This window comes from Dasypus novemcinctus, chromosome 21 (genome assembly GCF_030445035.2).
Source record: "Dasypus novemcinctus isolate mDasNov1 chromosome 21, mDasNov1.1.hap2, whole genome shotgun sequence".
NCBI classification, from domain to species: domain Eukaryota; kingdom Metazoa; phylum Chordata; class Mammalia; order Cingulata; family Dasypodidae; genus Dasypus; species Dasypus novemcinctus.
Window position 1 is genome coordinate 71,050,516 of NC_080693.1, and position 12,274 is coordinate 71,062,789.

The window sequence follows — 12,274 nt, forward strand, 5'->3', positions numbered from 1 at the left end:
GCCATCAGGCCCCCCTGGGCTGGCCCCGTGGACCCCACTTCCACTGCCCTGGCTCCAGGGCCCTCCGCCCTCTCCACCCCGGAGCCCTCCTCTCCACTCCCCCACCCGCCTCCACCACCCGCCTCCGCCCCGGCTTCCCTTCATCTTGAATACATCCCGAGGGTCTGTTCTGGGCCCTGGGGAGGCAGGGAGGGGGCTGCAGCCTGGCTGTGGCCCTGCTCGCCTCACGGACGCTGCTCGCTGGGAAGCGCTGGCTCCTCGGGTCAGGCCCGGCCACCTCTGTCCTGGTGAACACTCGCCTCCCTCTCTGTCCAGGCCTCCACGTCACCCAGTTCTCGTCGGCCTCTCTGGACCTCGCCTGGTTGTCCTTCTCCCCCCTTCCCTAACAGGCTCCCCGAGCGTGGGCCTCGACTCTTCGCAGAGCAGAGGTCAGGAGGCCCGTTGGCTGAGTCCCACCTGCATACACTTCTGATATATAGTAGAGCCAGCTTTCAATGATTAGGCAAGTTTTACATAAAAATGCCGGTTTCTGGCCGCCTGGAGCTGGCGGAGCCCCGAGGCTGACTCCCTGGGATGGGTGTCCGGCTCTCTGGACTCCTGCCACGCAATGCGCACGGGAGTTAGCACCTGCCTGTACAGCCAGCTGGCAGCAGGGCTGGCAGCCGTGCCCACGGCCTCTCCCCCGGTGCCCCAGCCAGGTTGGAGGCGCCAGGGGAACGCGGTCCCCTCTGCAGCCACGGCTCTCCTGCACTGCTGCCGCCCATTTCTAACGGCCTCCAGCCAAGGCCTTCCGCGCCTGTCTACCAGCTCCCCTTCCAGTCCTCCCTCCTGCCACGCACCCGAGCGTCCAGCACGGTGCCCGCCACCAGGCAGGCGCCCGATGCACAGGACCGAGGACGGGTGCTGGGCCGGGACCAGCAGGAGTGCTGCAGATCCAAGTCACCAGCTGTAGTGGAGACGGAAAGATCTGATTATAACTCGAGCCCCCGATTCTAGTTTGGGCGGACGGATATGCACCTTCTCCTGACAGACTTCCCGGAAAAGACAGGCTACCACTTAGTGCTCATTTTCAGCTGCTGCTTCTCTCAGGGAGTTTGTCCCCATTTCTGAGAGACAGTGCAATATCTTAAAAGGAAGATATGGGCTTTGAGGTCACATGTCCCAGGTCTAAAGCCCACCTTTGCCGGTAACCAGTTGTGGGACCTTGGACAAGTCATGGAACTGCAGCTCCTCTACAAAATGAGGCAAATCAGAAGATGTGCTCAGAGGGTGGATAATCAATATACTGTGGGTTATGTTAGGGATTAAATTGTGTCTCCCCCAAAGGCTCTGCTGAAGTCCTGATACCCAGAACCTCAGAGTATGACCTACGGTGTGTGACCAGTGGGATTAGGCAGGTGGAAATGATTACGGGTGGGCCCTTACTCCAAGAAGAAGGGAATGGAGACAGACTTAGAAGGACGAGGGGGACGGCCATGTGACACCGGAAGCAGAGGTCGAGGGATGCAGCTACAGGAGCCAAGGAACATCCAAGATTGCCTGGAGCTTCAGGGGAGCGTGGCCTCAACTGATTGTGGCCTCCTGACGTGAGAGACAATGCGTTCCTGATGTTTTAGGCCTCCCTGCTTGTAGCACTCTTCTATGGCAGCACCAGGAATCTAAGACAGGCTATCCAGTTTGTGCGTGGCCTAACACCTGCTCCCTGCCATAGCAGGGCACGGACCCCCTTGCTTCCTGGAAAGGCCCAGCATGGCACCTTTTAAGAAGGCTTCGTGGCCACCGTGGCAGGAGGCACACAGAGCCGACCACCAGCTGGAAGCGGACACTCTTCTGGCTGTTTTCTCTTCCTTCCAGGAAAGAGTGGGCGATGCCAGCATCTGGAGCCTGCTTCTCGGGCACTGGGAGAGACTGAGCCTGTGGGTGGACCTGCACATCCAAAGTAACTAACTAAGAGGAGGATGAAATCAGGGCTGAGCTTTTGTTCCACCTTCTCAAGTGACCCTGAAGAATTTTTTTTCTGTGAAAGCAAAGAGAACTCTTCATATCAGCTTTAGGAATCATTTTCTGATTAGTGCCCCTGTCCTGGGGTGTCCATTTGCACTCCAAAATCACATTTGGTAGTGACATTTTCTGTCTCAGCTTGTCTTCGCTGGTTAAGGAGATGCTCCGGTTTTAATCGATTTCAAGGTTTCTGAACAAATAGCCATAAATATTTAAGACTCTGCTTCGCCTATTAAGGAAAATACCATCCAAGATAATTATTTTGCCTCTGCCTGACAGGAATATTTACACAGAGGACAGGATTATTTTAACCTCTGAGCAAATTCAGGAACCTTGAACCAACATGGTCTTTCTCTCTACCACAATTTTCCCTATGGCCCCACCTGCCCAATTCCTGGACGCTTAGGCGGAGAAAACGCTCACAAAATGAGAAACGACCTGAAGTTCCTGATTTCCCAGAGCAGTTCAGGTTATTTTTGAAAGTAAAGCCAACTGATTGGAATCTTTGGTTCCTGCTTGCTGGCAGGAGTGTCAAACCTTTCAAGTGAAGTCTGTTTCCACGCTGCTGTGGAATATATCAAACAAACAAACCCTTAAAGGAATAAAAATTACCTTCTGTTTTGGAATAACAGCTACCGCTGAGGAGCTACTAGGTGCAAAATGTTGTATTAGGCACTTAGTCTCATACCTGTTTGACAAGGAGGACACCATGATCCCTAATTTGCTGCTGCAGAAATGGGGGTTCGGAGGTAGGAAATAACTTGCCTGAGTCTCCACAGCCCATAAGTAACAGACTCAAGACTGTAGCTCACATAGGTCTGCGAGCTTTCCCATTAACACCCACTGTCTCCCAGATTAATGCATGGGGCAATATGTTGAATAGACAGATGTCACGAAAGCTGCCAGTGGCTAACAAGAGGGCTCTGCAAAGAGCTGAAGGCTGGCCTGACTTTGAATTCACTGCTTTCCACCACGCTGGAGCTGAGTTAGAAAAAGGCTCTTGCATCCACAGGGCTGTGTGTGGATAGAAAACGAAATGACCCAGGGTTATAATCCATTCTAGCACTGGTTTAGAGGAAGCTTAGTAAAACTGGAAGAAAAGGATCTAATATGTGTTATAAAAGAGACAAAGCTAGGTAGCTGGATTACAAATCTTGGGACACCAATACATTCTAGTTCAAAGCACCAATCACCCTGATTTTGCTAAAAAGCCATCCCTGGAACCACCTTCTGACCTGAACAGTTTCATAATCAAGTCCCTCCTGCCCCCGCCCCCTACCCAACAGTGTTTCTCAAACTGCTTTGACTGTGACCACGTAAGAAATAACATTTTACAAGGCAAGCAGTTCACATAAACACAAAGCTAAAACAGAAGTTCCATGACACACTTACCCTTACCATGTGCAATGCACACTCACATTTTCCTTTTCTATTTTAGTCTGTTTGGTTAAAAATAAAGCCAGTCACGACCCACACACTGACTGAGTGACTATTTCATGCCCATGACTGGGACGCGGTCATGAAAACGCTGGCCTGGAAAGCCGGGACGCCCGGGTGCTCACCTCCGGCGCAATGTAATCTGGAGTCCCACAGAAGGTCCTGGTCGTGACTCCATCCATCATGTGCTCCTTGCACATCCCAAAATCAGCAATTTTGATATGTCCTTCTGAATCCAGCATGACATTATCTAATTTCAGGTCCCTGCAAGGAAGCAGGTTAGCGTCACTGTCCTTCCCATGGCATATCATGGTTTCCCTGGAGCTGGTGAAATAGATGGACATTTGCCTCGCTGGCCCCTCAACGGCATATTAACCATAAGTCCCCTGAGGACAGGGACCAGGGACCAGGAATTATTACGTGCTGATAGCTCCTAAAATAAAATAGTGTCGGGACATGGTGGGTCCTTGGTAAATGCACACTGGATGAATGAATAAATGGCTGAAATGGTGATTCCCAACCTTGGCTGTGCGTGTGAATCAGCAGGGATCCACCTCAGCAGGTGTGGGGAGATCCCACTCGCTTGATTTATTAGCATGCTGTACAGGGAGTTCTGGAACATCACTGGGCTTGCAATGCCCAATGAACGTCATTGGGCCATTCTTGTATCCCTTCCGTCCTAAGTGCCATCTATCCTTTTAATTACTTTTCGATTTAATACTGGAAGACCTTCCTCTTTTATTTGGCACCAGACTTGCACACTGCAGCCAACAACTGGAAAAATTTAATGCAACAGTTTTCCCCTGGCTTCTCCCCAGTTCCCCATGTTCTTCTCCTGCTGGGTATCTAGAACAGAAATTCAGTTTCCACTGCTCCCCGACCTCATTTCCAAATAAAAGGCAGAGGAAGGAGCTGGCAGTGGGGAGAAAAACATGTTTGCTTCTAGGAGGTAGAAATGAAATATAAAATTTTGAGCTCTGGACGTCAGAAGGTGGCTCTCATTTGCCTGGAGGCTGCAGGAAAGGTGGACCCCAGCAGGTCTCTGTTACTTTGACAGGTAACAAAACCATGTCTTTAGTCCCCAGCCCAGACTTACACGCCCAGGGAGGCCCAACAAATCCACCAGCCATGCTGCTGGTAGAGGAGCTTAAGACTCACCTATAAATGATTCCTCTTTTATGCAGAAAGAACAATCCAATGGAAATCTCTGCCGCATAGAATCTGCAAAAGAACATACTATTCAGGTTTCTGGTTTGCTTCTCTGGACTCCTGGACACTCTTTCCCCCTCAAGTTCAGGCATCAGAGAGATAAAAGAATGTAAGACTGTGGAGTTATCAGGTAGCCTCACCCTACACAGGTTCTTCCAACCCTTCACCCTTCCCTCCTCCACTTTAGTACTCCAACTTCCCCAAGGAATGATACAGCTAATAAAATTAATATGACAAGCAGGTTTATTACCTGCCCAGAAGCAAGTGCTTCTTGTCTGGGGCAGGTGGACAGGTAATTTACTATTGCCAAAGAAATTCTAATACAATCTTTTGAAGAGGGAATACCTATTAGTCTATTCTATGCGAGGACCATGGGAGAGTGGAGAAACTTCTCATTTTCCCATTTGTGGAAAGAATACATTGGTGTTTGAAAATACAGTGACTCCCTGGAAGGCACAGTATGGTGTGTGATGAGCTGGTTAGCTGGTTACTCACCCTCCCAGTGCTGGGGTGAATGGGACATCATGATTCATATCCGAGTTTACCCTTTTAAATGACTCACTTAAAAAAAAGCAGTTACTATTACCACTTCAAATCATTAATAGGCTAATATCTGAAACTCAGATTAAATGCTGAGGGCTGTTTTCCAATTTGCATAGCTCTTAGGAGTCTTTGAAGTCTGAGAAGCCACAAGACTGCAGGAGGCGTAAAAATCAACACACGTCTACTTGAGCAGTGGAAAAGGTCCCTGTAGCAGTTTGATATGGTTATGAATTTCAAACACAGATACTGGATTATGTTTGTAATCTGATCTGTACCTGGGCATGATTGAGTTATGATTAGGGTGTTGCGTCCCCATCCCTTGGTGGGTGGGGCCTCACAGATAAAAAGAACAGAGTTCTTGGCAAAGAACAGAGTTGAGGTCTTTTAATGTTAGAGTTTTGATGTTGGAGTTTGATGCTGAAGCTGGAGCCCTAGGGAGAGAGACAGAGCTGTTCTCCTCAGTCTACAGCTGACCTTGTGGAGAAAACAGAGGAGCTGAGCCCAGAGGAACCCAGGAAGCCTGAACCCTCACAGATGTCGGCAGCCATCTTGCTCCAACACGTGAAAATAGACTTTGGTGAGGGAAGTAACTTAGGCCTTATGGCCTGGTATCTGTAAGCTCCTACCCCAAATAAATACCCTTTAGAAAAACCAACCCATTTCTGGTCTTTTGCTTCAGCTCCCCTTTGGCTGGCTAACACAGTCCCTATGGCTCGGGAGGAAACCAAGGGGGCACCGCCGAGGGCCCGGGGCAGAGGGGTGGGCTGCAGGGGCAGAGCGGGGTTACTGGTGTTTTCCACATTCCTTTTTGTGCTTTTCTGTATTTTTGTAATAAAATCTTTTCTGCAACACAAAAATAAAGAAGGGGTGTTGGACAAGACACCTCTATGTTATTTCAGGGCTTCTTTTTTTTGGCCATTCTGCTATTTGCTCTTTTGAGTTCAACGTTATCAGGCTTTATCTTCCAATTCAAGCATTTTAATGCTTTGTAACAACATATGCGAGGGGATGAATCCAGACATTTCTGAACACTAAAAAGTAAAAATGAAAACAAGAAAACCCCCCTTTACATTTCTTAAGCTTGCTACCAAGGAATTTCCTGTTCTGCCTTCGGTAATCTTCCCAAGGACAGGTAATCCCACGCAGGCCCAAAGTTCTGATTGATCTGCTGACTTGATCAATCAAGATACATGCCCTCTCTACAGCCTTGCTTAGGGAAATAAAACAGCTGTTTGTTTAAACCTGAGTCCTTTACTCTCTGGATCCTGAGAAACGGGACGATTAGGTATTAACAAACTCCCCCTGCAGACACTGCATCCCCTTTCTTCCTCAGGGTCATCTCTCCTGGATCACACCTGGCATCCAGGGTCCCTCTAAAGAAACACATCCCAAGCTGAGCTCCTGATCCTTCCTGGTGGCCCCCTGTGCCCAAACCATCTTCCACGTTTCTCCCTCCGGAACGTTCCTCAGAGGCACTTACTCCTCCTTGGCTCCAAGACCAAGCCTTCACCACAGCTCCCTTCCTTCTCCTTACACGTTTTTTTTTTTTAAATTTTTTTTCTCTCCCTTTCCCTGCTCCCCCTACCTCCAAGTTGTCTGCTCTCTGTGTCCATTTGCTGCATGTTCTTCTGTGTCTGCCTGTACTCGTCAGTGGCACTAGGAATCTGTCTTTTTTTGTTGTGTCATGTTGCTGCGTCAGCTCTCTGTGTGTGCGGCACCATTCCTGGGCAGGCTGCACTTTCTTTCGCTCTGGGCGGCTCTCCTTATGGGGCGCACTCCTTGCGCGTGGGGCTCCCCTATGCGGGGGACACCCCTGCGTGGCACGGCACTCCTTGCGCGCATCAGCACTGCGCATGGGCCAGTTCCACACGGGTCAAGGAGGCCCTGGGTATGAACTTTGGACCTCCCATGTGGTAGGCGGATGCCCTATCTGTTGGGCCAAATCTGCTTCCATCCTTACACGTTTTTTCATCAACCCCCTTGGCACTTGAAAACTTCACTGGATGGTTCCAAGCTCCACAGAAGCCCCTCCTGGCCGACCCTCTCCCTCAGCCAGGCCCTTCACCAGGCTCCTCTCCCGGAGTCCCTGCCCACCTCCCTCACCTCTCACCAGCCCCTGCACAAGCGGAGCTGCAGCTCCTCCCTGAACTTGCCTCTGAGCCTTTTCACAGCCTGGGAAAAGCTCCTCCCCCACTTCTGCATTGGACACTCCCCAAGACTCTTCCTCCCTTCCTCGGTTTTTGAGTCTTCCACAGAGTCCTGTGCACACCTCTAAAGTTGGGGCAATGCATTATAGTTACAGTTGTTGGATGACGTCTCCATCTCCAGGTTAGAGAGTGAGTTCCCTGAGGCAGGGAGCCCCTCACTCCTTTCACAGCCCCGTGCCTGGTTGGTGGTGGGCTGTCCAGTAAATGAGTGAATGAATCAATCCAGGAGGGGGGACTTGAGTTGCCAGGGGATAAACCAGTATCTCCAATTTATTGGGAGTAGAACTACCCACTCTTGGGGGTCTTCTCTGCAGATGGAGGAGATAACAGGACCCTCCCAATGAGTCTGCACCACCGTCCCACCCCAGCTGGGAGATTATAATAATGCTCAATTCTAAACTGGGCAGACTCCCACGGTCACGTGTCACCTGGCAGAAGCTCCCATTTGAGTGTACTGTGTTGCCTAAAGTAAGGGACTTAACAAATACTCACACTGCTTGTGGTTCCTTAAATTTTCCTACTTGCTGAATATGGTACATGAGGTCCCCGCCGTTGACGTATTCCATGACGAAGTACAGCCGATCCTAGAGACCAAGGTTAAATACGTGAGCGGGGCTTGTCCCTCAGCAAGCAGCTGCCTTCGTTCTTTACAGATCGAGCTTTACTTTCTCATTAATTAAGTGTGGGTCACACTGGAAAATCTGCTCAATTTAGAGCCCTTAAAATTTTTTTCCCAAATAAAGAATAAGAAATAAACCCAACTGCATGAGGGCTTTTTGGGAACTGTGAAACCATTTACGTAACTCTTAAGTAAAGGCTCTTTGTCATCCTTTTTCTGGATACATATGCTTCCTGTTATACTAAGGGCCACAAACCCTACACACATAATACATATCTAAGCTAAGGATGGTGTGAAGAAGCCACATTGGCCAATTATTTATTTTTAACTAGGGTTCCTGGATGGCCTGAATGTTTAAAAGCTCAATTGCAATGTCTAGGATGCTTCTGTTTAACTGGATGCTGCTGAAAACAAATCACAACTTGTGTGTTAGTTGAGCTCTAAATTATACATGCTCAGTGATATTTATTGAGGGAGAAGAAGACTGTAAATAAAAAGGTTATTCAAATATTCTTTTGCATCCATAATGTGCCCAACTAGAGATTTTGCTCTCCTCCGTCTCTGACATGCTAAGACTTGGTCCCATGAAGGGTACACATCATAGAACCAAATAATCTGCATATTTACAAGGACATTCTGTTGGGATGGATGGGGTATTTAGGGGGCTTACGAGTGAAATCACTAACACATCAAGGTAGATGCTGACCTCTGCTCTCACCTACAGAATATCATCATTACGCTGAGGTTATTAAGGTGTTGCATAGGGAGGAAAAAATGATGGGGCTGGTGTTAATAGCCGGAAACAGCTCTGGGAGCTTCCATCTCTAGCTCTCCTGCTATGCACTTTAATTTCACCTTCATTTCTGTTTTGCTGCTTTCCGGAGCTTAATCAGTGTAACCAGGGTTACGGGATCCAGGCTGGGAGTCAGAGCTGTGCTTCTCTTTTCCTAGCATGTGGCTCTTCAATCCCTGGTGGGACTTGACTCAGAGGGGATGGGAGCTGCTGGGAGAAGGGGGCTGACCGGGCCACCAGCGCTAGGCTGACACGTCATGACTGGAGCCTGGCTTTGCAGTGCCATGTTGTCCTGAGGCTTTGGGGAGCTGTTGGGGACTCATGTCCCCCCACAAAGGGCACGTTCAGGCCCCAATCCCTGGTCCTGTGGGCATGAACCCGTTTTTAAACAGGGCCTTTGAAGACGTTACTAGAAGGTGCGCCAATACTGAGAGAGGGAGGGCCCAGTACGATGTGGCTCAAGTCCTGATAAGCAAAGGAAATTGGGCACGGAAGAGAAGCCACGAGAAGCAGCCAGACCCTGAAGTCAACTGAGTCTGGAAGAGAAAGAAGATGCCACTGCATGCCTAGCCAAGGGACAGCAGAGCCAAGGACCAAGGATCTCTGGCAGCCAGCCCCAGACCACCACCGTCTCTGGGGAGAGAGCAACACCTTGCTGACACCACAATTTTGGACTTCTGATCTCAAAACTGTGAGCCAATAAATTCCTGCTGCTTAAGTCAGTCCATTGTATGGCATTTATTTTAGCAGCTAGGAAACACAAAACGGGCTGTGCTGGCATTTTGAGATTCTATGATCCAAAAGTTCTGAGGAGCACTTCACAAACATGTTTAAAGACATACCTAAAACAGAAAGCCAATTTCTGACCAACAGGAGCTGAGAAATAATAATCATGGAGAAAACTGCAGCTATTAATTACTGAATTATTGAGCAATTTCTTAAAAAGGACCCTCTGTGGGGTGGGTGGGCTCAGTGGTTGAGTGCCTGCTTTCCAATGTACGAGGTCCTGGGTTCAATCTCTGGTACATCCTTGAAAAAAAAAAGGACAGACTCAAAGGAAGGGAAGGCCTGTCTCCAGGAATGCTTCTCTCTGCTCCAGTCTAAATTTCTTTCTGGCCACTTGTAAGCACCTCGACAGGTTTCTCAGCAACTGATTGATCAGTGCTTTAGAATTTTTTTGGCCTGTGTGTCATTTTACTATATGACAGGTCAGCAAACATTTTCTCTAAAGGGACATTTAGTCAATATTTTAGGCTTTTCAGGCCACATGTGTGGTCTCTTTGCAACTACTCAACTCTGACACTGCAGTGTGAAAGCAGGAATAGATGACGGGAAAATGAATGAGTGTTTCCATAAAGCTTTATTTATGGGCACTGACATGTGAATTTCATTGAATTTTTATGTGTCATGAAATACTATTCTTTGGATTTTTTTTCAACCCTTTTTAGCCCATGGGCTGTAAGAAACAGACTGCGGGCTGTACAAAACTCAACTGCACTACTGGCATTAAACAAGAACACACTCATTGTTATAAAATCAAGTCTCCTAATTTCCCAGTGCAATGCTTAGCAGGTGTGAGGCAGGTTAGTACAGAGTGACGGAGGAGAAGATGAGCCGCAATGTGGCCGGCGGACAACATGGCTGGAAGACCTTCCTGGGACCTTGAGGGTAACCTGAGGTCACAGGCTCTCTTTTCTGGACCTCCCTTTGGCCACAGATATTCCAAACAAGTCTCGCCACTGGCCCTCACCCTTGGTGGGGTAACAAATAACAGCTGGGGTCCTTCCCCTTATCATCAGGAGGGGGGAAGAATAATAGTTTAAAGATCACCAAAGTTCTCTCTTTGCCTAGAGGAGCCCGAACTAAATCTTGGAATGTATTTCTGTCTTTCTCTCCCATTTCTCAGCAAGCACTCTTATTTTTCCCATTTCCCAAATAAATTCTTTTTACTGGCCTAACTAAACTGGCATGTTCATAAATTCATTTGTGCATCATAGCCAAGAACCTAGAGGAATCCAATGCTTCTCCGTCTTCAGGTGGACGGGTGGTCCTAAAAAGCCAGGGCTGTCAGTTGTTTGATTGTTCTTGTATCTCTAAGTCTTAGCACAGAGCCTGGCACAAAGACATTTAATAAAAATGCTTGTTTAATTAAGGTGAATTATTGCTGAGTCCCCGAGAAGGCAACGCCCCCTTCCCCCACATCTACCAATCCCAGAGGAGTGACAGGTTGTCCCTGGTCACCTCCCTTGGCAGAGAGGAATCGGGCCCGAGCAGTTACCATGTTCTCCTTTGCTCCAGCTGCCTCTGCAGGAACAATTTAACTCGTGCTCAGAGCGTTTGGCTCAGGCACAGCCCCTGAAAGCGTGCGGGTGCTGTGCCCCCCAGATACCCCCCGGGAGGGAGCGCCAGGTGAAGCTGGAGAAGCCTCAAGTGGGTGGAGGAACCCACCAGCAGACTCTGTGTTCTGAGCACCTGCCTGACAAGGAGGGATGTCTGCCACTGGAACCGCCACAGCCACAGCCCGGGGCCAAGGGCTAGGACTCTTGCTTTGGACAAGTTCTTTTTTTTAAAGATTTATTTTTACTTACCACCGTCTGGAAGCAGGAGTGCAGCTGTGTCAGGAACGGGGGCTTGTCGAGCAGGGCCAAGACCCGCTTCTCCACCATGGTGCACTCCACGTCGTCGTCCTGAATCACCACGTCCTTTTTCAGGATTTTGATGGCGTACAGTTCTTCTGTGCCCTTCCTGTCGGCAAGCATCACCTGAGAGCAGACAACACATGCTCTGAACCACTTCCAAGTATTTATCTGATATGTGGGATGGAGTGGGGCATGGTCATGTTTAATACAAATGTGCAGATGTGTGGCATAAAAGTATTAATGAAGTTTAACTGTATGTGGAACTTTAGAAATGGGGCCCGTGGCCACCGGTTAAATTCCTCCAGCTCTGTCCAATTTCTACCATGTCAAGATCTGTACGCTGACTAGCTTTTGCCACACGATGGTGCTATTTTGGTTGCTAAATGGAATAGCCAACATTCTCTATGAGGATTGGTCTTATATTGGGCAAAATTTTCAGGCGCATCCTCTGAGTAAAGTGGGACCAACTGTCCACCTTCAAAAGCCTCTCACCAGCCGGGAACCAAGAGAAAGCAAAAAGTAGGACTGCAGTCAGTTCCTGGCTTATCATGAGGTCTGAGGGCAGAGAAGTCAAATGTCAACATATAGGTAGACTTCTGTCCGCTATTATTTAAAAGGTGATCACTGACAACCCCAATTCAGTGTCACTCAATTATTACATTTGCTCACTACAAGTTAACATTCAATATGTAGTTGGAAAAATGACTCTTGCACCAACATTTGGAAGCATTTGAAGTCTGAAGACAGTGAAAATGGCGAAATGCAGTGAACCCTCTGAAGCTTTTTGGGAGAGGAAGTTGAAAACATCTGAGACATGCATACAAAA

At 48.6% G+C, this 12,274-nt stretch overlaps 1 protein-coding gene across 3 annotated transcripts in view; it reads right to left on the reverse strand.

Annotated features, from left to right (window-relative positions):
* Positions 1-12,274, reverse strand: part of PRKCA (protein kinase C alpha) — a 426,048-nt gene that overhangs the window by 41,833 nt on the left and 371,941 nt on the right. For all 3 annotated transcript variants that reach the window (XM_012525515.4, XM_004459463.4, XM_071210756.1), the window contains 4 exons: positions 11,398-11,571; positions 7,890-7,981; positions 4,597-4,659; positions 3,564-3,702 (listed from right to left, as the gene is read on the reverse strand). In XM_012525515.4, the coding sequence (XP_012380969.1) occupies positions 3,564-3,702; positions 4,597-4,659; positions 7,890-7,981; positions 11,398-11,571 (468 nt within the window). The remainder of the gene's footprint in view (positions 1-3,563; positions 3,703-4,596; positions 4,660-7,889; positions 7,982-11,397; positions 11,572-12,274) is intronic.